This window comes from Scomber scombrus, chromosome 5 (assembly GCF_963691925.1).
Source record: "Scomber scombrus chromosome 5, fScoSco1.1, whole genome shotgun sequence".
NCBI lineage: Eukaryota > Metazoa > Chordata > Actinopteri > Scombriformes > Scombridae > Scomber > Scomber scombrus.
Genome location: NC_084974.1, coordinates 23,646,086 through 23,673,765, shown reverse-complemented (window position 1 = coordinate 23,673,765; position 27,680 = coordinate 23,646,086). Strand labels below are relative to the sequence as shown.

The following is a 27,680-nucleotide window of genomic DNA, read 5'->3' as shown; positions in this document are numbered from 1 at the left end:
ATTATCACCTTCTACAGTGTCATCAAAGTAGGAAGTAGTTGTCGCCTGGCTCCAGTTGCCAGACTTCCTCTTCAACAGTGGCTGGAATGATTGAATTCAGTGGTCTTAAAATGAACAGTAGGTAGTGGTTTGCGTGCTATCTGAACATACTGGTATCCCCCATCACTTGGTGACAAACAAGCAGAAACCATTCTCTTTGCTTTCGAACTTTATGTCAGCAGATGCCACTAATTCAGTTTTTGAAGCATCTTCTGGGAAAATGACAGTGTCCAGATCATGAATTCTGATAATCTCTCGTCTGTACATTTTCAGAGGACTACCCTCAAACAATAACCAATCTGATTTTCTGCATCATGACTGGATGTGAGCAAGGGACCAGTTCTAGATGATGTGTCTGTGTCTACTAAAGCGTAGCTGTTTGGTATATGACGAGAATGTGGATAAACATGTTTGCAATAGATGATCATTGGTATGAAAGCTCCTTGGTACGTTTGGGGATGTATAACCATGCATATATAGAGGTAAAAATGTATGTGTATATTTTCAGTGTATTATTATTATATGTGCATATGTATATATTACTCTAAATGTGTCATGTATGTTATGTATTTAGGGATCTACTCAAAAGATTAGTGTAAAAAGGATAGGTGTTATAAGTTAATGTTTTAGCTGACAGCTTTTTAAATTTGAAGCCGTCACGATGAACGCCCTTGGACAAGATAACGTTTGTAGGAGGCCAAGAATCGTCGAAAATCCAACATGTAACAGCAAATTGTGCACTTCCTGTTGGATTTAGGTCAGGGGTGTCAGCGCGTGATTTGTAGGTCTTAATGAGACAAAAACATTAGTTTCGGTTTGAACTTTCTACGACATTCCTATCAGACTATCAGATCCTACATGACTTTATGTGTATTGTCCTTTAAATCAGTGGTAGGAAAAGAATGGCCCGTCACATCCTGAACTTAAAATTCCCTTTAACTAAAACCATTTTTTTCCGTCATACTCCTTCAGTTGGATGTTTGAGCTTCACTGTGCAGAATGATGTATGTGCAGAACTTGACACAAACTGTTTTCACATGCATCTGCTGAAAGTGGAAAGTTTTCTCTGTGCTCACCTTAACCCTCCTGTCGTCCTCCCGGGTCAAATTGACCCCGTCTGTTTTGACTGTTCCTTCTTTCCTCCCTTCCTTCCTTCCTACTGTCCTTCCTCCCTCCTTCCTTCTCTCCTTCCTCCATCCCCCTTTCTTTCTTCCTTCCTTCTGTCCTTCCTTCCTCCCTCCCTTCCTTCCTTCTCTCCTTTCCTTCCTTCTTCCTCCCTTCCTTCCTCCCTCCTTTCCTTCCTTCCTTCTTTCCTTCCTCCCTCCTTTCCTTCCTTCTTCCTCCCTTGCATCCTTCCTTCCTCCCTCCCTTTCTTCCTTTCCTTCCTTCTTCCTCCCTTCATCCTTCCTTCCTCCCTCCCTTCCTCCCTCCCTGCTTTCCTTCCTTCTTCCTCCCTTCCTTCCTTTACTCGAGGACAACAGGAGTGTTAAATCTGATTTTAAGACGTAATAATTTGTGACATGACAACTAGTTTTGGAGCCAGTATTCAAGTATGATGTGAACAATTGTTTGTCCAGCAGTAAAACTAATGAAAAGATATTTGTATATTCATAGATTCTGTTTTTTGTTTTGTTTTTTATGAGGGAGAAGAAGATGTAATTTGCCAGATTTCCTCTTCCACGATCCATGATCCATTGATTTAGTTGATAGGCAAAAACTATTAAAAAAAAAAATTGATAATAAATTAATTGTTAAAAGCAATTAATCTAAAGCAGAGCCTTGCAATACAATCCCCTTTCGTTATGTAACATGATGTGATTTGCTCAAAATGGGCTTTTTTTCTGCCAAAATGTATGTCACTATATCTCGTAAAACATTTTAAATCCTTCATTAACTTTTCAAATTGTTATTTTCAAGTTTAAATATAAATTTAGCAAAAACCTTAACCTCCAACCTGTTCTTTAAGTAGAGTATTTAGCCTAAAAGAGTCGTAAAAGTGTGAGTATAAAAGTTTCAAAAAACAAACAAACCACAACCCAAAAACAACAACTATTTATTCTGAATTAAATTGTGCAAATTGATGAACAGAAGTATGACAAAAGTGTTCAGAATGACCATATGTTTAGCATGTAAAATACAGTCAGGAAAGTAACTAGTACTGATAAATACATTCTCACTGAATGAGTGTGTGGAGGTGTGTTTAAACTTACAGTAGATGCAGTTCAGGTAATTGTAGTGTGGAGAAGAGTGGAAAGTGTGTGTGTGGCGTTTATCCAGGGATTCAGCTCCTGACCCCATAATTCTGAGTTACCACCTGCCCTGTGCACGACCCTGCCCTTTAGGAGAGCTATAAGACAAACTACAATTACCCTCTAAATGCCAAAACACTGGTAATATAATTATCTTCCACCTTTAAAAAAAGAGCTAATGTCCTCCTAAGAAACCCATGTGCTGCCTCCTCCTCCTCCTCTTCTTCCCTGTCCTCCGTCTCACCCTCGGCCTATAGGTCGATGTTTATTGTGTTAAAGAGTCGTGTATCGTATGTCTTGCGTTCTTCCTTTGCACTGTATGGGAAGTCCTTTTGTCCTTGTGATGTTCATGTTGTCATTACGTGTTGTTGAGCTCGCAAAAGCTACCGAGACAGATTTCTGTTTATATCTAGCTATATAATGAAAAAAGCTTTTCTGGCTCTGAATGCAGAGGGAAATGGAAAAGATGCATCTATGGAAGTCATTAAACAAAATTATGTAAGTAAGACAATATGAAATGAATACACAATGAAAAACTACACAGAACACAGATGAACTGACAATTTTAAAAATAATTTATTATAGGAAACTTGTAGGAAATTACTTTAGTTAAGTTTTTCAGCCTACAGTTCAGCTTATATAGATACATCTTTACTTCAACTCACACTGCCAAAAGCAAATTCTCATCTATTTGTGGCCATTTGCATCTTTCTATTGAATTTAGCTGTAGTTTTCCACTAAAATTTGCTTCATGTTCAGTGTGTGCACACCTTTTCTGGATCCCTCTTGTTATATAGGCCACATTCATAACCAAACCTTGACCTAACTTAACCTCTGCTCTACCTCTACTTGTTTCATTTACATGTATAGCTTTTTTCCAGTATAGCTGTAGATATTGCAACATAACATATAAGATGAGCTTAACCATAATCATGACCTAAAACCTCAACATCTGAACATCTCTTTTTAAAATCCCATTTATTTTAAAGGATCCATCTTCGTGCAAACCTCCTGACCACTATAATATTCATGTTTTTGTTTATTGTGAGGAGGTTAAGGGCAATCCATCCTCCTCCAGGTCATCATCCTGACCTAAGAGGTGTTGACAGGCAACAGGCCATCGTGACCACAACACTAACACGACCTGACCTGGCTCACTGGATAAACACCGCCATCGACCACCTTGGCTTTGCATTAGCCTCCTTATCTACCCTTTGTTCTTACGTCACAGAAAAAAAAAACTACTTTTGGACAGCTTGGCTCAACTCATCACCTGTTTTTTGTCTCAGTCCATGATCACCTATGTTCCCCAGAATTCCTTTCAATCATCCTTGGAGAATGTGCCTGAACCTGTTGAATTCAACTGCAGTTGTATGAGAGAGTGATTAAGATCAAGATGTTGAAGATGCCTTTCATTGTTGCAATGCATTCTACAGGTGTGTGTATGTGTGTGTAAATATTCCTCATAGTTTGTATTTAAGATAAAATATTCCCTTATTAGTCCTATGATTGAAACACATCAACTTATTATTTTATTTATAATTATATATATAATTATTTGCAGTGTGTAAAGATCACAAAAACAGTTTAAGACCCAAAGAGAAACAACTTAAAGACCATCAGATGTGCTTTATGTGCAAAAAATAAATAGAAGTACCTCATGCACACACAAATCAACAGCGTGCAACTAGTGCAGAAGCACTCAAGGCACCGCATGTCAAAATAATTTAATAAAGCCACTTGGCATTATGTTCAGCTTCAGATTTCTGTGCACTTTTGATTTGTGCACTTCTGAGGCTTCAGTAGCAAGAAAATACCTTTCTTATGGTCATGAGAATGCAAAGTTTAGTATTTTCCGATTTCTGATTTAAAGACACGTGACAGGAATGAAGTGCAACCCAAACTACTTTAACACAGGCAAGAAATACTTCAACAAAGTACCTAATTTATGTATAATTTTCCACTTTAATTCATATTTAACCAGTCTACTTGATCAACTAAAGCTGTTTATTTATGGAAACAGAAAAGGGCGTCACACCTGAGATCTTCATGGGGCAACACCAGCCTCTTTCTGCCGGTCACTGAGCATTTCCACTGGAGGAAAAGTGAATCTCAAGAGGAAACATCTCACTTAGGGAGGTCAGAGAAAGCTGTATTTGAACCGTATTTGAACCAGCAACCTTTGGCTAAACTGCACCAACCAAAACCACCATACACATGTTGACTGTCAATAGATTAACAGTCACCACAACATCCTGCGAAAACTCTCTCCTCAGTTCATCATAATCTTCCACTGTTTTTTCTTTTAATTTATCACCCACACTATGTCTAGCAGTTTTAAAAATGAGGAACAAGTACTTTTTAAAATTTTTAGTTTTAATCGATTTCTTGAAATCAAGCTCCACTTCCCAACACTCTATACACAAACGCATAACTTCACACACTTCACAAACTTCCCTCTCAAAACCAAACTCTACACTCAGAAATGATGTAATCTTACATCTAAACCAAACTTTGCCTTTAGACGTCACACAAAAGCCCTTCAAATACACAAATACTAGAACACAGCTATTACACACTGGTGAGATCCATTTAAAACAAACAGACACAATAAATGCATACATTTTCAACATCTTTAATTCCTCAATGTGCTGAAAATGAACTGGAATTGAGTGAAAGACTAAATGTACTGTTAAAATATGCAACTGCTAAAGAAAGTAGAATATAGTAAAATAATATCCATGTATTTATGAACCAATGAGAATAACAGTTTGTACAGAAAGAAAGAAATCACATTTATTCTGCCTCAGAGGTCTGTGTGTATCCAATATTCCAAAACAAGTGAACTGATTCTCGACCCTGTTATCTATCTATCTATCTATCTATCTATCTATCTATCTATCTATCTATCTATCCTGAGGCTCTGATTGGAGTGTCAACAATCTCGACTCTTAGTGTTTCCACCTAGGGAATCATATGTTAATTTGGTCCCAGCTGTGATGACTTGAGTTAATGACATTGATTGTCAGCGCTTTCTAAATGAGAACATGAATGAAAATGAAGAAAAGTGTTTATAGTTTTGGGAAATGGGTCTGTCTTTTAGTAGATGGCATCATTTATTTGAGATGTTTAGTTATATTGTGTAAGTGATTTAAAAACTTCTTACTATAGTCTCTATTTTACTATAACAGTGTCTTGACATCAGATTTTATAATTTTCTGCAAATGTATACAGAGAAAAAACCTCCACTCAGCAGTACTTGGGTAAAAACTTTATTAACAAACCAGAAGAAGGCAAAGCATAGCTCAAGCTCACTTCTACAGCACAGTATAGCCAATACCCTTCTGTAAATCTCTAAAAGTGCCACAAGAATAATAACAACATCCATCATTGTAACAGGTTAATATTAAAATAACACAGCCACTCGGATATACTGCATAATATATATATTTACTCTATAGACCTTTGCGACATTAACGGCATACACAGGAGGAAGGCTGCCTCGCTCATGCTCATTCTCTTGCACTGTAGCGCCATCCAGTGCCTTTTCAGCACAGTTACAGTAGTAATACAATCATGAAAACACAGCAGCCCAGAAAGGGAGGGAGGGAGGCAAAATGAGAAGCTTGGGACCAAAAAAGAAAGAAAAAAAAGAAGAAAAAAGAAAAAGACACTTTTGTACTGTTTACATTCTCCCTACAGCAATCTGTAATACTTACAATCTGCACCTAAAGAGTTTGGAAATCAGGCTGAGGGATGGAAAAGTGTCAGAAGGCAATGGGGTTGTAGTAAAGATTTTAAAGGGAAATACCACCCATTTTAGGAGTCCTCATAGAGTATTCCTTTGCCGCAGGACAAGTCAGTTAGTTCTCATAAACATGAATCACTCTGTCTGAAAGCTAGAAGCTGATAGACTGGAACAATGACTTTTTAAATGTTGCATCTTGACGAGGTACCATGCAGTTTTTTGACATGCCTGCACAAGTACGAGGTTTGATTTCGCGTTTGCAAGAAACATGTTTTAACCCCTTTATTTCAAGTCCCGTATATTTAACATCTCAGTTCACCATTTTGCAACCTAAGTTACAGACAACTGGAAGTATTTTCTCCTCAGTGTTAGGAATCTGGTGGGTTTTCATGCATTCAGTACTGTCTGAAGCTCTATGGTTAAAATAATTTAGCAGCATAATCCATTACGTTGAACATCAATTCTGCCCTCATTTTTGTCAATATTACATTCTTCTTGTTGAGTAGTGATGCAGTTATGGTGCAGGCTGATTTGAAAAGTCTTTACCTCACAATTAAAAAACTTGCAATTTCCCACCTGAAGCACATTTCAAATGTCTTTCATACTACACAAGAAATGAATGGAAACCAATACCTGTCTGTTATGGTAGGAGAAATACCTTAATATTAAACTCTAAAATATAAATATAGCCCTAACCATAATTGTGTGAGGTGCAGTCAAAAATGTAAAGTATACATAATTTGTAATTAAGGAGCCAAGACACTTGTCTTTTAAAATAGGTGGAATTTCCATTATAGGGGGTTAAGATAAATACAGTTTAGGCACAGTTAGTACTAATGCTAAAATCACTGTGTAGTCAACATCAGTAGCATTTGGCCGGTGCAGTAGTTAATTATAATTTTTTTGTTTTTGTTTCGGGAACAGTTAGGGTTCACTTCCTGTGTGGCAACAAATGCTCTTTTCTACATTCTATTACAAACAGCAGGACACTGAATAATAATCCATTTACGACAATATTACAACACTCTCATCATTTCATCCGGTGTGACATCTGTGGGTCTGTAGAGTTGCGTATTTATTTTATTCATTTATTATTACTTCCAGTAGGCACAGAGGAGGTGCTGCCCCCTGGTGGGAAAGAGAGTAGAACAGTGAAGAGGTGACAGGGGTTAGATAGGATGCGGGTCCCTGCCTGTGGGGATCAGCAAGGTGGATTTATGGCATTGCCTAGGCAACCACCCACTGCAGGATGCTGGTGTCTTTCCCGCCGGTGGAGATCAGGTGACTGTTGTCGTGCAGGAAGGCAACGTTGGTCACGTGGCTGCTGTGGCCACCGTACTCGTGGCTCTGAGCCTGAAAGAGTGGGGAGGAAGTGACATGTTAAAGTTAAGTTTATTAGTCTAATCAGACATGACAACAAGATGAAATGTTAAGATGCTGTATTTGATATATGAGGCACTTAACCCAATTGTTGTTAATGTGTTTTTGTCATTCTAAATAATTAAAAATCTACTTGAAACTGTCTACCTGTTCCCAATCCTTTGGACTGTACACTTAAAAAACAAGCTTGTCTGCTTGACAGGTTGCACACATATGTCTGTGAACTGCTTCATCAAAGAGTGACACCTCCACATTTTTCCTCTTGGCTGTTCCATGAATCATCTTACAAACATTTAAATTTATTTACGAGAAGCATTGGGGAGTCCCAACCCCCGGGTTGGGAAACACTGATAGTGGCAATGAAACCTTTGACAGAGGAATAATTTTAAGAAAACCAATTAATCTTTAAACATCAGGACATCAGTATCAGTTACAACAACTAACTCTGACAGTGCTAACAACAACTAACAATAACTCTCTTTTGGATTTATGCTCCAAATGTGTGTCAAACTGTGTTTAAAACAATACGAGCATGTTGTAACTATTTGCAGCTCCTGAGTTTGTGTGCTAATGGAAGCCAGCTTGTCTGAACGGACAATTAACTTCACAGCTTGTGTTTAAACGGCCTCAGCTGAAAACAGGACTTGAGAGCTTGTTAAGAAAAGCTGACAGTCTAAACTCGTTTGTGAGACCAAAATAAACACCTAGTAGAACAAACTGTGATCCCGCATAGAAAGCTTGTAGCTCAGTGTTTAGTTATTTCTTTTGAGCTTTCACACTGTGTATTAACACCTCATCTGAGGAACAGTGTGGTCAAAAGATAAACTGTTGGATAGCTACAGGTCATTAATATGTCGATACAAAAACAACGCGTGCATAAAAACACATTAACAGTGAGTAACTGTGAGTGAACGTGACTGACCCTTGGTTGAGAGGAGGGGAAAGAGAACACGTGCACTTTGCCAAAGTCATCAGCAGAAGCCAGCAGGGATCCGTCATGTGACCTGCACACAGCGTTGATGTCAGTGCCGTCTGCTCCATCTGGCCATATTCCTGAGAGAAACAGAGAGAGAGCGAGGGAGAGATGGAGATTAAAGAAGGTTAGAAAAAAGGGTGAGAAATACAGTCAAACATTAAAATTCTCTGTATCAAAATGCCAAATTTTTACAATTTAACATTAAACATAAACATCAGTGAGTGGATGTACCCTTTCACTCCCTCTCATTTCTTTGATCTCTTTTCTTATAAAGAATCACAGTCTAGCCAGAGTGGTTAACATATTTGGCTGTCAAAAGTTTAACCTTGCTTAACACTTACAATAACACACTCTTGTTGCCATTTTGAGCTGGCAATTTTCTTCTTCATGCATTCACTGCTAATTGCTATGAGCTATCAGCTAATTCAAACATGTCCAAACTATTCCATAAAGGACTGTGTGCCTGCAGGTTTTTACACATGATTGTGATAATTGTGATAATTGTGGGAAACAGCAGCTCACAAGCACAGATGCATAATCCAACATCTATTTCTATAATGAATTAACATAACAGAGTGGGTTTCTAAGACGTACCGAAGGTGTTGAAGCTCAAAGTGCAGGTGGAAGTGGCCCACTCCAGGTTGCGCATAGTATCCATATTGGTGACATGTTTACCACTGGATGCCTCCCCTGAGGAAAAAAACAAAAACATAAAAACGTCACCATGTTCTGTGTGCTGCGCAACAACTCAAAATGTTACCTTAACCACCACTTGTAAATGTAAATGCTACAGAAGACTTACAGAAGAGGATCTCGTAGTCTCCTGAGTTGGTGACAAGGTACTGGCTGTCAACTGACCAGTCCAAGTGGGTGACGAAACTGGAGTGGCCCTGGGGAAGAGAGAGGAATTTGTGTCACTTAAATAGAGATAAAACAGGGTTTCACGCTCTCCAGTTTGGAGGAAACGTGACTGAAACCTCAGTGCGTTTTAGTTTCATGATTTATTATAAGATAGGAAAGGTCAGAATTTCATCATTCTTCATTTCTTTCATTACTTAATGTAAAAGCATTTCATGGGTTGAAATGGTTTGATATTTTAACATTGGTTATATAATAGGGTTGTACATGGAAGGGCCCCAAGTGGCTAAAGCTGTGACTGCTTTAAATAAATAAATAAATCATTTATTTTAAATTCTATTTTAAAGCTTTCAGACTGCTAAAGATTCTATTAAATGATGAATTGTGAAAAAAAAGTTATTTCTGGAATGTGGTTGTGCAATTATATGCAACTAATAGATTATTACTTACAGTGCATTTCCCCACGCGACTATATTTCCTGCCATTCTCCGTCACAGCATAGATGTAAACAAAGTTGTCATGGGAAGCAACAGCCAGGAAGTTACCGTCTGCAGGCACAAAGAGCTCAGAGTTAGCAGCACGTTCAGCAGAAATAATAGATAATACAGAACTACAAACATGACAGCTGACGAGGACAGGTGATGTTTTACCTGGACAGTATTTTACATTGGAAATGATCTCGTTGCCATCTGTGTGCATAGAAACAAGATCCCGGGTGTCAGTGTCCAGCACCAACCACCTATGACACAAACACACAGACACACACGAGTCACACTTTCATAGTCCCATAACCCAAAGAAACTTGATCTACAATGATATGAAGAATAAGCAGCAAATACTCATATTTTTAGAAAGTGAAAATAGTTCATTCTTTGTTACACACTTATAGCATTACCTCTTAACTTCTATTATTTTTAATTGAATAGATCAAATAGAGTAAATGTAAATCTATTGGCCAATAAATCTAAACAAATATAAACCCTAAATTGACTAGTTCCTCCTACACAGTCTACAGCTTCACATGGTTGTTTCTTTGGATTAGTCGTCTTGTTGCACAGAAAGTGTTCCACCTGTTATAAATGCTGTGTTAGTTTCCTAAACTGTAACTGTGAAGACATAATGTCTGACAGCTGAGAGTCTGACCTTCCAGACATGGTCCCCACTGCCATAACAGCCCCGCTGGGATGGAAACCTGCAGACCTCCCTGGATCCTGGAGCACAGGAAGGAGCAGTGAAGAGGATCAATTATTATTCTCTTATTATTAGAAATACAGTGGCATTATACAGTTTAATTGTAGCTTGATGATTATTGTAACTTCTTTTTAATTATTAGTTATATTATTCTAGTGTCATGTCAGTTCTTAATGATTTCATCCTCATGTTAATTACTTCTCAAAATATATCAAAACATCGAACTCCTCATCACCTCGATGGTCTTGCTCCAGAGGGGCTGATGGGAGTTGGTGTCCCACAGGTGAACCTGTCTGTCCTGGGAGCAGGTGACAAACTGCTCCATGGTGGGATGGATGTCCAGACCCCACAGCTCATCTGTGTGACCCTGTAACACAATACATGTCTTATTCAATACACCTGAGACTGTATATACCGTTAACACCTTCCACTGTAAATTAAATTATCTATGAAGAAAATTATGTGTGTGTGTGTGTGTGTGTGTGTGTGTTTGTACCTGTACAATAGGTGTTAATGTGTCAGGGAAGGCGGCTCTGATGATGGCGTTCTTGGTGGTTCCCACGAAGAGCTCTCCTGGTTTACCTTCAGCCAGAGCGCGAACAGGTCCGTACAACTCGCCCACCTGAACACACACACAAAGATAGTCCATAGATAGACCACAACGTCAAAGCCAAGTAAACTTACAAAATGTAATGACTAAGTCAAGAATAAAGAGAACATTATTATTTATGTATTTATACATTAAGAAAACAGTGTTATTGTGCTGATCTTTAAAAGCCCAGTGGTGCATTTTAAACATATCTTCTGTAGATGGATTTGAATATATGAATAAATGGTGAAAAAGTGATCATAATTGAAACTGTAGGCCCATTTTAATGCTTTACAAAAAAAACATTATTAGTATCAAGAAAACATTAAAAACTTGGATTTAGCTGCTATCTTATCTTGGTCCTTGTATTGTACTGTTTCTGTTATTGTCATAGCAGGTTGCAGTGTTACAGCATTACGATCATAAAAGATGCTATAATAACACAAACAAATTGGGCTTCAAGTCTAGCATTTCTTTATTTGTTGTTGCTTATTTCTGCTGCTATAATGGTAATGTTCGACAAGGTACACTGTTTCAAAAGCCGGATGTAATGATAGTGTTTATATGTTGAATAGCAGAATCTTTCCGTCTTTGTGTCTTCAACAAACACATAATAGTTATTTCAGTTCTCTCACCTCCATCTCGGCTTGTTTTCTGTAGTCGTGGTCCCACAGAACCACCCTGCGGTCTTTCCCTCCTCCGGACACCATGGTCCCGTCCTTCAGGACACAAACAGAGAAAATCCCGCCCTCGTGAGCCCCTGACACCACCTGGCTGATGCGGTTACCACCTGTCAATCAGAGCACAGAGGATATCAGGATATCAAAGCTCAATACTGTCTCTGTTGGATTGTTTTCAGGCTTTTAAACATGCATATGAACGTTACTTTTTAGGTTGCATTTTTCCTCAGTGTTATAATAAAATTCATGTTTTTTTTAAGATTGCCTTTCCCACTAAATTAAACGTATCTACAAGTCAAACTGCTTGTGGTTGTGTTTTAATTAGGTAACATTCAATACAAGAAGAGACAAAAATTCAAAGACAAGAATCAAAAGTTATTTTCTGTGTTTAAGGATCTTCTTAGACACCATTTTAAATAAGACTGCTGCGGTGCTATCAAGAAAATGACTCATGATCATTTGTATTGAACATATGCGACATGTTAAGATTTTAAGAGTCTAACAAGGAAAATGAATTGTTTAACTGGAGATGTTTTACATCTGCTTGCTGGTCAAGAATCTGATATTACTGCAGTAAATCTCTTCAGCAGACTTCAGCAGTGACCTCAGTGGCTGAGTTTTAGCAATAAACCATTACAGCCATACTGGTTTTATTATTCAGTATCTTTACAGATGACTTTATTTTTGGCTGTGATGATATTTAACCTGTGGAACAAAAGGTTGGGATCAGTGTGAGGCTTTCAGATTCTACCTTTGGCCCAGATGTAGATGTTTCCACTGGAGTCTCCTGTGATGGCGTCTCCATTCTCAGCAAATGCCACACACAACACATACTTTGGCTTTTCATGTTTCTAGAGAGAGAAAGTTTAAGTTTAAGTTTTACTTACAAATATATTGTTCAGGTAGCCTCATTTATGATAATTAAGTATCTAATTATAGGAATGAGCTTGTGCTGGTCATTATGATGTGATCTTTACATTTGAGACGATTAACTCTTATGGCTAAACTGTCTATTAACGTGAGGAGACAAAATATTAAACACCTCACACTAAAATGCAATACAATTCAACAGTGACACCAGACTTATTAGACTGTATGTAGTTATTGAGTGTATTTTTTATCATACAGTGTGTTCATAAGGTTGATGTGAGGAGGGAGGGCAGTGTGACAGATTGTTATCACGCCATACCTCAAACAGGCCCTGTCTCTTGGTGAGTGTGTTGCCCTCCATGGTCCAGAAGTTGATGTGAGATTTTCCACAGGTGACAATCAGGTTGGCGTCCATGGGATGAAAGACGGCACCCAGCACAGAGTCATTGGAGCACTGCAGACACAGAAGGCATGAAGATGTAAAACATGTTTCACTGCTGTTATATAAATGATAAGGTAAGGTGATTAGAGGTCAGGGTACCTTGACATCAGCCAGTTGTTTCTCCTTTTGCCAGTTCCAGACCGACAGGATGTGATCGTTGGAATCGTCCACAGCGCAAAGGAAGGTGCCTCCGTTCTGATGAAAAAAGTAATAATAAGTTCATAATTCTTCAAAAAATGTTATCTTTTTTCTGGTCCAAAAATGATCTGATATCATCTTAGACATTTTCAGCACATCAAAAAGCAAAATGAACAATGTCAATGTCAACTTTATTTATATAGCACATTTAAAACAGCCAATGGCCTACCAAAGTGCTTTACAGCAAAATAAGTAGAAACAATAAAAACAAACAATAAAAACAATAAAAACAAAACTAAAAAAAAAAAAACTAAAAAAAAAAAAAATAATATAGAGAAATAAAACAGATAAAAGACCCAATAAAAGCGGCTATCCTCCACCAAAGGCCAAAGTGAAAAGGTGCGTTTTAAGTAGTGTTTTAAAAGTGGAGAGGCTGTTTGCAGTCCGCACAGTAAAAGGTAATGTGTTCCACAGGGTGGGAGCCGCAACTGCGAAGGCTCGATCTCCTCTAGTTTTGCTGATGGATCGAGGAACGTCCAAGACCACCTGGTTAGCTGACCTAAGGGCTCTGGAGGGCTGATGGAGTTTAATAAGGTCAGACATTCAGAGACTTAAAAACAAATAAAAGAATCTTAAAATCAATCCTGTATCTAACCGGAAGCCAATGAAGAGAAGAGAGCACCGGAGTTATGTGCTCTCGTTTCTTAGTACCAGTTAGGAGACGAGCTGCTGAGTTTTGAACCAGCTGCAGGCGGTTAAGCTCTGACTGGTCAATGCCGACATACAAGGAGTTGCAGTAGTCTAAGCGAGATGTAATAAAAGCATGGATGACTTTTTCAAGGTCTTTCTGGCTTAGATAGGGTTTAACTTTGGCTAGAAGCCTCAGCTGAAAAAAGCTAGACTTGACCACAGAGCTGACCTGTTTATCTAATTTAAAAGCACCATCAATAATAACGCCAAGATTCCTGGCGTGGGATCCTATGTAAGGTGCTAGTGGGCCAAGGGAGCTGGCAAGGACCTGAACCAGGTCAGGGCGACCGAACAGGACAACCTCTGTTTTGTTCTCATTTAATTTTAAGAAGTTTAAGTCCATCCATGTTTTAATGTCCCTCATGCAGTTATGCAACAGTTCAAAGCTTGTATTCTTTGGTAAATCACCAGTGTTAAATCCTCTGAAAACTGTACAGGATGTGAAGATGCTCACCGACTTGGAGAAAGCCACGCAGGTGACAGCTCTGTCGAACACTCCCATCCCGATCACATGGAGCGTGTTGAGACTCACGGAGTCCCAGACACGAACATGAGGAGCCAGCAGCTGTACAGAGAGGAAGAAACGTGTACGTCTGTTAGCTGGACAAACTAAAGTGACACACAAACAAAAAAGTGGGAGGATTTAAGAAGAGGAACTGATGAATGAATTAAACAACTTGGATAGTTTACATAATATTAGATAACATTAGCCACTGACTTTCTTTGACTCTCTGTTCAATGCATGATCAATTTACATTCTTAATGGGACTTTTACATCACATGAAATACTGTGAGAGAAAAAAACTGTTACAAAATCTGCTTTGCAAATTCAGGCCAACTGGTTTTAATGAGATACAGTAAGTCTCCTGTGCCAATATTAACCAGCAAGTTATAAACTGACACTCAGTAGGAGGATCTAAGTGATGCAAGTGTGGTTTTCACGGTACCTTTCCATCTTTAGAGTTGCCAGCGACTTGCCCCGTTGCTATGGTAACCATGTCAGGATGCACAGTCAAGCTAAGAAGAGAAAAAATAAATTAATTAATACTTCATTTTCATAACATTCATGAGCACTAAATGGAACCTACAGTCAGACATGTTTAGGATTTGCCATCACTCATCAACATAACAAGTCATGTTTTGTTTTTGGCCTCTGCCCTCCATTTACAAAGAAGTTTGGGAAATTGATTGATCGCTCTTCTGCTGTGATGATAGCAAATTTTAAATATGTGGTTAAGTAACACACTGTTGACATTATACTACAAAAGAATCCTTAAAACATAAATTGCCAAATTCAGTGATTATTCATTTTGGAAACTACAAATCACAAAGATTTATTACCACACGTCATATCATCTTTATCTCGTCAACATCTGTGCCTTTAAAAAAAAATTAAAAAAGTGCAATAAAAAACCACAGTAGTTAAGACGGGAGCCTTTTCATGGCAGGATGAGCGTGAGGACACGATGTGACGGCGTGGGAGAGGAGAACACGATTGTTTCCCTGCAGAGATGGAGAAGCTTTCCCAGCATGCCCCATGGGGGATTCAGTTTGTTTACATCCCTGTGGCTCCAGTCACAGAGCTCACTCAGGATGTCAAATAGCGCTCATTAAAGGAACCAAAAATCACATAAATGTTAAACACAGTCAGCTGCATGAAGCTGTCAATGACGTGTTTCACAAAACCAAGAATGATGAGAGAGGTGAGTGTTTTCTTTTTTTTCTTTCTTTTTTTAGATGTTGGAGTTCACGAGGAAGCTTCTGGCTCGAAACGTATACTATAAAAATCTAAGTACTGTGTACAAAATCCTTTCAGTAGATGAAATACATTAAATATTTACACTGAATGTTCCAGCAATATCAACGTATTATTGAAAAGATATATCACATGAAGAGTGACTCTGTTTAAACAAATGTTTCCATGTCCTGCTATCAACTTTATTCAGTGTACTTTTCTTCGTGTGTACTGCTCACACAGCACTTGAGTGGTTAATGTTTCAGCATAATGAGTATGTTAAAATGCACACTGGAGAAATGGGAGAAATATTTACATGCACTCTTACTGTAAATTAATGTATACATGCCGCAGATTGGTAATCAGGTTTTCCCTCTATCCCTGACAGTATGTTATATAATCAGAGACTTGGTTTGTTTTAAAGCCTGATGTTACTCACCATTTGACATCATCGTTGTGACCCAAGTAGTGTCTCTGCTGCTGCTCCTCGGTGTTGTACAGAACCACCACAGAAGCGTTAAAGTAGACAATCTCTCCTGTGGGCAGCAGGTAGAGGTTGGAGCGACAGTCACGACCGCGGTAGCCATACCTAGTCCACGCTTAAGTTAGGGACAACAAGATAGCTGAAGATAGACAGGGCCAACAAGCCAGAACCTTACATATTTTTTATTTTAGGCATTTAGCTGATGCTCTTTAATAAGTGAACTGAACTTTATCATACTTTTGGCATTTCTAGATTATCAGCAAATAAGAAACAGAGTCCAAAGGTGTGTCTCTCCAGAGGATACAAAACAACAAAGTGGTTATACATGTACATATGTGTGATAAAGAAGAAATTAAAGCTTCTATGACCCTAAGTTGTTTTTAATCAATTCCAGTTTCCCTCTGCCAGTCTGAAGGATACACCCACTGCAGTTTGAGCTTGCGGTCAGGCAGCGCCACCTTGTGGTCCAGGCTGTAGCTCTCCCTCTGCTGATCAGGGATGTGCATGGTGACAGGACGACCTCGGAGGAACATCCTCACATAGCCGTCCTCTGGAGGGAGAGAGAGAAACGGAAGGCAGGGAGTCAGAGTCGGTAAAGAGCACTTACTCATCCTATTTACAGCTCAGTAAAGTGGTGCAGTGATAGGATGGTAACTCTACTACAGTCTTAAATTAGACACACAAGACTTATCCATATGAATTAAAGCAAAAAAGCAAAACTTGAACTTACCTGCATTGAAGGTGCATTCTTTGGATTTGCTGAAACAGAGGAAAAGAAACATGAATGAAATATTTCATGTTAAATTTGATCTGAGCATACTCCATAATTAAAAATGACACTAAAAAGAGGGATAATGTAGATATTGTTTTCACCCAACTGCCTCAAACATTACACAGAACCTATGGTAGTATTGACACAGCTGCTGAGAATGTGTCTCATACAGATCACAGGATAATGTGGGTCTGAGAAGATTTCTTTGTAGCTGGAAAAGACACACAGCTAAAGACACAGTGGACTTATTCTTTCGCGAATAAAGAAAATGCAAATGAAGTTCTCTTTAATGTGACTGTGTGCACAGGTAGATAAAGAGAACAAGTGTCTTTGATCAGGTCAGCACATTCAAAGTACACAGACACATCCTATTTTGTGTGTAACCAAACATGGGTGGTGACACTTTTTTATCAGATAGACACACAGTGAATGTGGAGCTCGGCCAAACAGTTTGACGGAGGAGGAGGAGGAGGAGGAGGAGGAGGTGAGGATGAGAGGAGTCAAATGGAGAACTAGGACTAGTATCACCTGATGTCACAAAGAACAGCAAAATGCATGTAGATGAAAAACTTAGACGTTAAATGTTACAATCAATCAGTGAGTCAGCAAGTTTGCCAACATGAATAATTAGACCTGTCAATCAAACCCTGTGGCCGCCTCATCAGTTTGCAGCCGCTGCTCTTCTGAGTCAGCTGTCTGTCTGTCAACCAATCAGAACTGCCCACCGAGCACTGGAGAGCATGCTGACCACTCAACCTAACCTTTCAAGATGCTGCCTAACTTGTCAGATGCTGTTATCGCTTCATCTGACAGTTGGATATCACCATGGCAACAGCAGGAAAAAAGTAACCATAGATAAGATAAAAGGGAACTGAGGGCTTGTCTCTTCCTGCTCAGCAGCAGGAGAGTCAGGCATTATGTGTTTGACTTTCCTGTGGAAGCACAGGTAGAGGCAAAGTGGAAAACAGCCACTTTCTACATAAATATTTATTACAAAACCGCACACAGTGAGTCTAGACTGTCAGTAACGGCAATGCTCTGAGGAAAAACTGACGTGACTACCTGAATTTATCTCAGGTGGATGGGATCTGAAACAAACTGAAGCCAACAAGAATTTCTACATTGATGAAAAAGAAGAAATAAATAATATACAAGCATTTATAACTTCTTCTTAACTGTTAGTGCATCATCAACAAACTGAAACAAGGTAAAATAAGAAGAGGTGACATATGAGGGAAGTATAGGAATAAATTAGTTAAAAAAAATACAATAAGTGAAAACTTTCCCATTTCAGGAATAACAAGCCCTATGTGTACATTACATACATAAACTGAGGATAGATGCAGCAAACTATGAAATGTTAAGGTACTCTATGGAGATTTTACCCACTTATATTGCAATGGAGAACTGTTTTTACGAGTGTGTTCTGTTTAATTTGCATGCGGGTGATGTGGTCACTTCACATCCCTGTGGCCATTTTCAAACTATTTTGTTGATTGACAATGTGCATCACATTTTAAAATATTCAACAACAAAAAATGTGCTTTACAGACTTTTAAAAAGAAAGAAATGCATCCAACATTTCTTTTTAGAACTCAAGGACACAAACTCAAGGATAATGATCAACGCTGAATGTAAGTAGGATTTTTTGTATACAGGAAAATTGCACACTTCACCTTTAAGCACCGCGATGAGCTGCGTGTCTTGACTTATCCTGACATTTGTTTAACGGGAAGGTAACTAGAAAAGGTCACACGACACTCAGACAACTCACTGGATAAAAAAGCTAATTGTATTCATGAATGAATTTTTATATCATCATAAATCAGGTTTGCCACAATGTATTTTACATCAACAAATGACCTAGGTAAAAGAAAAGAGAACAAATAAAAAAAGAACGAGAATCAGAAAGCATAAAAATGAGACGTGTGTGTTTGAACATAATACGTTGCATTAAAGAAGATGAAACAACAGACTGCAGAGCAAACAAGTGACTGATCTGAGGACCTGTTTCATGTCTGTTGTGTTTCTGGACAGCTCGAGGCGACCAGGCAGGGTGTCCGCTCTTTAAAACAACCACATAAAGGCCCGTTTGTCTTTTGAACTGTGTTTGTGTGTGCGCATGTGTACGTGTGATCTGCCAGGAAGATGAGGAGTGGTTTGCTTCTAGCCAATCAGAGAACAAGATTGATTCAGAGCCAGTAATTAGTGCAGGGCATGCTGGGTAACTGGCAGCCAGGCAGACAGGACAGCTGGGAGCAAATAACTGTGGCACTAAAACCCATGCGGCTTTAGTTGCAGTCACCAGGTTTCTAGGGAGAGGGAATGCACAAACAGACCATTGATTAACATGCACTGAGTGTACTGTTAGCGTTTTCTGCTTGCCTGCACTCTGAAAACATGAGTTCTTTTACCAACCAGAGGGGACTGACAAGCAGCAAATACCCTTCAGGGGTTGTCTTGTCATTTGTCATTTGTGCGATCAAGATCCTAACCTCCTTCAGCCGAGACAAGAAGAAAAGAAAACTCTCTCATTGTGGTCTGGGCAGCCTCGACACACTATTGCTTGAACCTCATTAAAAGGGCACAAAGACAGCAGCTTGGCAGGTGATCAGAATAGCCTCCAATACAAGAGATAGAAACAGTAATTGATGTTTTGTGCTTCTCTAAAAACATCAACATGAACCCTTATTGCAGCTCAGGGCTTTCTCTGGGTTTTCAACCCCCCCAAAAAACATACTTGCTGTTATTAAAATATAAATGTTTCCAGGAAAATCAACCTCTGAATAACTCTAAGGAATCAAACAGTTGCTAAATCATGATGAATTTATATTTAACATGTTTTCAATTAGCAAAGTTAGGATATGCTAAGTCTGGATGCACTTGAAATTCAAAGTCCAGCGCTGATTGCTGTTGCCGTTCTTATCAAAAAGACTCCTCACCTGTTCACTGAGTGACTGGTCTGGCTTCCAGCTGGAGCCGAAGCGAAACAAAAAAGTTTATCAAAGAACTTTTCAAGTCACAAGTTTTCAATGTTTTTGCATAGAGATTAAAAGACCACAGCATGACCAAGTAATGAAGCTTTTATGTAATCTTGTGAATTAGCTTGTTTATTTGAATTTACTGAACTTGCCTCATACTTGTGTAATATTTTGACAACTGAATACATAACTTTTGTATTATTGCTAGTTGGTATCCAATTTCCAGTTTAATTAATGTATATTTGCGTTCAGTTTTACAGAATTTTCAAGCTGTCTGCTGACAATTTGCACAAACCTACACTTTTGCAGGTGTGAGTACATATTTTCGTTGCCGATTACATGGTTAAGAGGGAAGTCTTTAAGTGCCTTATCTAGCTGAGAAAGGCTGCAGTGTTGGATGTTGTAGTAAATCAGAGAGTTGATGGATACTGTGGTCTGAGTGATGGGTAGTGGTCTCCTGAACTGTGGGATCGGTGGTAATGGTCAAGAGTGTGTCCATTTCCTGGTCCATTATGACTGAAGTACTGCAGTGGTCCATTAGACTAATACTCTCTGAAGTCAGTGTGGCATTTATCTGACAAAATACCACAGAGAGAGAGAGAGGGAGACAGAAAGGTGGAGAAAGATTTGATTGGACAAAAGGAAATGATCTCAATTTGTTTATTGTAAGATCAGATCTTTTCCTCCATCAAAATTTGCATAGGTTAAGTCTGAATTAGGGTAAGTTATTTGTTCTAGATGTTAAATCTCTTCTATTTATTTTTCATTTTTTAACAAAGGTTATGTTTGGTATTCTTTGAAGCTGAACATTTTAAATCAACTTCATAATATTTTCCTGTGGATTAAAGCCGTTTAGTCTACAGAATGAAACACTAACACAAAAGGAGAGTGATATACTGAATTAACATGATATTCATCTTTTCCTTATTCCTTGTATTTGCATAAAGTCAGACCTGAATGGCAACACTCATCTTTGTACTCTGCTGTTTGATATAAAGGGTTACTTCACTTGCACTCTAAAATGTACAGTTGTTAATATTAGATGAGGAGAAAGGTAGCGATGGGGACAAGAAGTTTCCAGTTTATTCAAGAAAGACCTGGTTCTAGTGGTGCAAAATGCCTCTCTGCAGTCAGGGATTTGGGCATGATGTTTGTTGCATGTAAAGCAGGATGTCCAATCAATCTTATCAGGGTTTCTGTAAGCTGAGCAGCTTTCCTCTTATGTTTGTGGTCATAATGAAATGAGTCTCTGCAGTATTTTGTACTACCTTCTGTCATAAGTTGCTGTACAGGTTCACTAGAAAAAACCTAAATTTCAGGGTTATCAAAATGCAAAAGTGCACCATCCAAGGCAGTATATGTTTACATGACCTACATCACCTGTAGTTTGTACAATGTGAACATGTGTAATAATCTATTTGTGTGTTAACTTGTCATATAAAGCTGAAGCCTTGCCAAAATCAATTAGATTTAACAGAACAATCAGTTAACTAACATAACTGCTGAACACAGTCAGTGTGACTGGTCCTCTGTCACTTTACATCCACTCATCCCATCTATGTGTGTGTGTGTGCGTGTGTGTGGGAGTGTGTATATGCTTCATTACTGGACAGAAATGTGACATCTTTGTTTCCACCGTTGAAGAAGACAAAAGAACCACTGATGACACAAAAAAGCTGCATCAATTCACATAATGTGGAAATGAAATAGTAGGACATTTCTAAGCTATGCAGATCTACTTCTGAAAGACACCACATTTAGATAACGCTTCATTATTATTTCCACAGAAGTCAGATTTCATCTTTTGAGCAGACGAACTGAGTTTAATTCATTCCTCGAGAGCTTTCGTAATGAACAGCAGCGACTACACGATTATACTATAGTACATTCTTCTCATATGTCACATTTTTCTGGTGTTTTAATTTGATCTGCCTCATGCAATCTGATCCATTAACACAACCGGCTCTCATTTCTGTTGTATTCATGTAAGTGTGCTGCTGCCCCTCCCCACAACCGCACACAGTCCCGCAGACAGTACTGCACCAAAACGGATTGCGTGACAAGACCAGAGTTTCATTAATAAAAGAACACTTCCTCAAGCTGTTTTGAAGCCAGACCTAATGGCTGACTTTGTTTAGAGTGAAAAAAAAACTTTATATGGTGAAATCTCAATGCATTTTTAAACAAAAAACCTCACTGTGTTTCATTGTGTAATCTATGATCTATTCAAATAAAACTCAAACAACAAATAGAGTACTGAATGTGTGTGACACAAGGGAAGTATTTTTACATGCTGATGTTAAAAGCTGCACATGAATTTAATAAAACTTCTCTCAAATTGTTAACAGCTGGTAATCTGAGCACTAAAGCCTCCTTCGTGCACAAATAACTCAGTTATTTCATGTTTGTGCAATGAATCATTGAGAGTTCTTCCAAAAAGGTCCAACAATAAAGTCTATGCGCTAACAATCACTCTGTTAATCATTGATTATCTATTGTAAAAGCCTGTATTTACCTTGAGGATCTCTTCATGGCTGCAGGGTTTCCGTAACAGTTAGCTGAGCGACTCCTCTCCAGCAACCACAGCAACAAACTGACTTCCTCCTTCACTCGGCAAACTTTTAGCTCTGCCTGTTCAGCCCCTGTCACCCAATCAAAACACACTTCCTGACTGTGGAGCCCCACCTCCCCTAACCATGCTCCCTTTTAGCAAGAACGGTTAGAAACCTGATGCCATCAGCAGAAAGAGAGGATTAGAGAGGAGAAAAAAGAGAGCAGAAGAAAGAATGAGGTCTGACTGAAGAATGAGGTTTTGACAGAGAAGAAAAGTAGTCCAGAGGAAGACAAATTAAGGAAAGATTAAAAAAAATGGGTTTAGTAGAACAAGCCTTGAGAGACAAATCGATTAAAAGAAAAAAAATAATCAGAGAGATGGTGTGATTTGACTAAATAACAAGCCTTCCTCTTAACAAAACATCCAAAAACACAGCAACACATCACTGTATTCAGTTTACACCGGGCTTGTTTAATGATGACAAGTGACCAGTGAGTCGCGTTCACTTGCCTGTGGCATGTGGATACTTATGTGTCCATCAAGCTCACAGCTGTGGCATCGCAAAGACCAACAGCCCCATTACATAATTCACTGTGACATCTGAGATTTACTGAGGCAAATGTGTGTGAGTGCTGACTGTGGAAGAGCTACAGATGATGATAAGACACAGACAATACTACTGATGATGCTTATCTGTTTTTTTCTCTCTCTTTTTCTCATGCAGTCTGCTTCTCGAAAAACATTCACAAGTGCACTTTTGACTCCAGAAGCTAAACCAGCAGTTTTCATAGCAGGGGCTGCCACACTGCGGGCTGTAAATGTAAAAAAAACATAAAACATAAAATTCAGATACCGCTCTTCTCCTTTCCTGGATGCTGTTTAAGGAGGAGAGGCAGAGCAGAGGCATCTAGTCTTTGCCTTTTTATTCATGCAGCACTTCTCTGTTTGTGTTAATTCAACTATAAATATAAAGATGTGCAGAAAAAATACAGGTGGAGCAACATTTATGCTAATTTAATTAAGAACAGAGGAAAATAAACAAAGGCTTCATTTATAGTTTGCAGTTCATATGTGACAGCATTTAGATGAATGGTGAAATAATAATATATTTCATAATAATAATGATGATATGATGACATTTGATATCATGATTTGGCTTTGTATTATATGTAATACATCCTGTACATTATGACTATGAAAAATACCAAAAACCTAAATTAATCTTCTGCTTTTATTAATATTTTTAGGTATGACTAAAATGTAACTTTAACATCTAGACATTATAGGCTGGTTCAGTACTCACTTAAAGCTGTAGTGCAGGACTTTTGTCTCCCCCTTCTGGCAGTGAGACTAATTACAAAAACACTGTCAACATGCTTAAACTATAGGCTCCACTGTATGCTATGAATGTGATCAATTTGATCAAGTCTAGATGACTCACACAATTACATTATTTTATCCCCCATTTGAGTAGCAGAGAGCTAACTGGAAGTTAGCTGGGTGGGCTGGTGAAAATCTCTGGGTGTGCATTCAAAATATATATTTTAGAACACATATTTTTAAGTTGTATGGGTATGAATGGTATGTGGACATGGGTATGGGTGAGATGTGATTAGGCTTGTGCGTGTGTGTGCTATTGTTATGTGTATATATTTTATATGTTACATTTTATATTTTTATTCTGCAATTTGACTGCTCAAATGGAGTTTCATTGTATACTTGCAATGGCAATAAAGACTTATTGTACTCTAAATAACCAGAGTATGTCCAGGGTATGTCCCACCTGACATGAGATTTAAAAACTCTGTAAACTACTAAATACAGATATTTATCTGGTGGTGATAGGATTAATCAGCATTGTGTGAGCTTGTTTGGAAAGGGCTTGAATGCAACAGACTTTCATTTATAATGTAAGAGTTCGAGTTTTTCTGTCTGGCAGCTGCAATCAGGATTACTATAACAAGCAGTAACAAACCCTAATGAGACTCGTTTTCTTCTTCCTGCTTCTGACTGACACAGTTTGTTCAGACCGACTGCGGTCAGACTGTCTGATAGTCAGTCTGTCTCTAGACAGACAGACAGACAGACAGAGAGAGCATAGAGGTAAAACAGCTCATTACAGCAGTCTGACAGACCCTGGTAAATCTACTGACCCACAGTACACAAACATGCTCTCTGAGCTTGTTAGAGGGAATGTCAATTCAAGAGTCAATTGTCAATTCTACATTTATGTATAATGCAGCATTTTCTTCACAGAATAGTGAATGTATCCCACGTTTTAGGAATTGCTCATAGGTTTAAAAGAACACTGTATAATTTAGGCTGTTACCTTTTTCCGCCAGATGAGCTGCTAGAAGAAGTGGTTCGACTCCGACTCTCCGCTCCCATCTCTCTCCTCACCAGGGTTAGACGCTCTGTGGACATACTCTTCCTAGAGGAGAGGAGAGGAGAGGAGAGGAGAGGAGAGGAGAGGAGAAGAGAAGAGAAGAGAAGAGAAGAGAAGAGAAGAGAAGAGAAGAGAAGAGAAGAGAAGAGAAGAGAAGAGAAGAGAAGAGAAGAGAAGAGAAGAGAAGAGAAGAGAAGAGAAGAGAAGAGAAGAGAAAGGTGTGTAAAAATATGTTTAGAAATTGGCACTGATCACTGCCCTTCTTTATATCTACTCCTCAAGGCCGCTATTAAAAATACGAAATTTCACTCCTGGTGAATTTGCTTGGATGAGGGTGATAAAGATGAAACCAGGGTGACAGATAAGACAAAACGATGTGTAAAGGAATGTAGAGCGTAAAACGATCTGGCTCCACCGTGTCCATAGACTTTCTGGTCAAACATGGCAATTGGTCCAAAATATCACTTTGTGTTTCCTGTGTCCTGAAGCCTGTGTCCAAATTTTAGATTTACTCAAAAAGTTGTGTCAGTCTGCTGTTTTTCTTAGTGACTGTCTCTAATCTTTACTAGATTACCCTTTTAACCCTCTCACTTTACTTAGATTAAGATGAAATAGAAGAATACAAACACGTGTGTGAGCAACACGTAACACAGATTTGTTTGTGGCAAAGCTTTCGTTTCTTTAACATTGTGCGTACCTTTTAATAGACTGCAGCACCTCTTTTTTAGGAGACGAAGGAGAGGAGAGGAGGCGTTTCTGTTGAACATAGCCATTACTCAAAGGTCTGGAGGGAAGAGCATGCAACAGCTGACGCACTGGAAGGTAAAAAAAACTATCATTAGCTTCATGAAAACAGGAGGAGAATGTAAACAATTTAACAAAGAATTTAAAGTATGTAATAAAACAGGGTCAAAACTCAATCTCTGTATGTGTTGGTATGTGCAGTGAAACTCTAACATGCTTTTCTTTTCTTGCTTTTTTATTTTATTTTATTACATTTGCACACACATAAGACTGCATGAAATCCAGATAATATAAAATTAAAGTTATGTCAGGAGAGGTCAAGAAAAGAAAAGATAGCACAATTTAGGGAAATACACAACACACACACAACACAATCAGTAGACAACAAAAACAATACTTTGAATTCCTAAAGGTTTTCTGTATTTGACATAACTAAACTAAACTTAAAACTATCACCTATTAAATGTACTTTGTTGGCAGCATGCCAGTGGCTAAGACTTATGTAGGCTACATGTTCTTTAGTGATGATATGACCCAACTTTTTTCTCCCAATGACTAAACTAATAACTCTACTAAGCGTATCTGCTGATGCTGAGTACTAGTCCATCCAGTGCACTCTCTATCTCCAAATTTAAAATCCAGGGATTATAATGACATTGACAAAGAGACTGTTTGTAATGTGGATCCATCATCAATCCAACACCTTACTTACCCTTTGTAGGGGGTGGTGGAGCTGTGGTGGCCAGAGATCTCCTCCCAGCAGCATGCTTTGCCCCTGTTTGCATCCCCTGGCTCTGCTCCTCACAGTAGCCCAGTCGGCGTAGAGCGTCGGCCAAAGCTGCTTTCAGCAGCTGCATCTCGTCCTCTTGCAGCTGGAGCCTCTGCTCCAGATGGGAAACCCGGTCCTCCATGTCCATGTTGCTGCTGGCTGACACTGTGTCATCTGGACAGGGAGACAGCCAGAAGAGAAAGGGTTTTAGTTTAAATACTAGTTACTGCAGACTTAGAGCTTACAGTGCTGTTTAAAAAGCTGAAAATTGGACAAAAAAACACATAGTGAACTTTTTTTTGTTTACTTCCTTTCATTATTAGTAAATAACTACACTTCATCTTCTGTGGTTTTACAAGTCTGAACTTTAGCTAAATACTTTGTTACACCCCAAGGTAAAAATTAGTCAGTTGGTATTTTACTCAAAAACACTGCAGATGGAGGTTTTATCATCATCAACTGAGAAAAACTATCAAAGTAAAAAGCTATCATGGTTCTGGATGTATAAGTGATAGAGAAGAGATTATGAAGCAGTGGGTCAAAAGGAGTGTCCAAAAGAAGAGAAGAAATAATTTATGATGAAAATAAATTATAAGAACCAGTAAGCTGCCTGGGTATTTAAACATTTGGGTTCCTTTATTTTGGATACATATACAAACAGATGCTATAGGCGGGTGTTGTGGATATCTCCTGCTTCTGCTGCCTTGTGAATCAATAGTTTTGAGTTTCATGGTGGGGGTAAGAGCATACAGGACACTTGACTGGTTTAAATTATTTAGACTTTGGGTGTGAGTGTGAGGCAGAGATAAAGAGAAGGTAAACAACACCAGATACCAGGTTGTGTGGCTGCTTTGAATGGACACCATGTGAAAGTGGGAGGGAAAAAAAGACAGAAAGAGAGACGGAGACAAACAACTTTGTTCTCTCATTTACATCCTTGTGCATGATTTAATGACAGACTGTGGACTTTCTTATTAATAGCGACTCTACAAAGAAATGTCTGAAGTCCATTTTGCTTTTACAGTTTAGCGTACTATTTTACTGACATTAACTGCAGAGGGCGGTAATGGAAATGGTATGCATATTCCACTGACTGGAATTGGATGACTGCTATCTGATGTGCAGTAAACATAGATGATATTGATACAGGTTTCAAAGTAGGTTTAAAAAAATTTACTTTGTAATATTTTGTGGAGGAAGAAAATGAATGAAGCATGTTTGTTGGGTCTCAAGGGTACAGTGTGTTTTGGTCAGAAACGCTGAATGTAAACAGAACTGTAAGATCCACTTAGGCAAATACTAGTATTTGTGCTAATTGTTTCTGTTATAATCACATGCATCAAGT

General features: G+C 38.6%; 1 protein-coding gene across 1 annotated transcript; it reads right to left on the bottom strand.

Moving 5' to 3' along the window:
* Positions 1-5,552: 5,552 nt before the first annotated feature.
* eml2 (EMAP like 2) lies at positions 5,553-22,461 on the bottom strand. The gene is made up of 19 exons (XM_062419064.1): positions 22,398-22,461; positions 16,860-16,888; positions 16,550-16,679; positions 16,085-16,234; positions 14,858-14,927; positions 14,365-14,475; positions 13,122-13,217; positions 12,900-13,034; positions 12,462-12,561; positions 11,666-11,820; positions 10,938-11,063; positions 10,677-10,808; positions 10,394-10,461; positions 9,901-9,989; positions 9,701-9,798; positions 9,195-9,282; positions 8,987-9,082; positions 8,339-8,469; positions 5,553-7,389 (listed from the first exon to the last, which is right to left on the bottom strand). Exons 1-19 carry the CDS (start codon positions 22,412-22,414, stop codon positions 7,264-7,266), a joined length of 1,947 nt encoding a protein of 648 aa, XP_062275048.1. The 5' UTR covers positions 22,415-22,461; the 3' UTR covers positions 5,553-7,263.
* Between the last annotated feature and the right edge of the window lie 5,219 nt (positions 22,462-27,680).

Bases quoted from the DNA above. Each gene is read 5' to 3' on its own strand.
- eml2 (XM_062419064.1), bottom strand. The intron at 10,462-10,676 runs GTGATGAGGAGT...CCTGTGCTCCAG, and splicing joins TCTGGAGCAAGACCATCGAG to GATCCAGGGAGGTCTGCAGG. The intron at 9,283-9,700 runs GTAAGTAATAAT...TCTCTTCCCCAG, and splicing joins GTCGCGTGGGGAAATGCACT to GGCCACTCCAGTTTCGTCAC.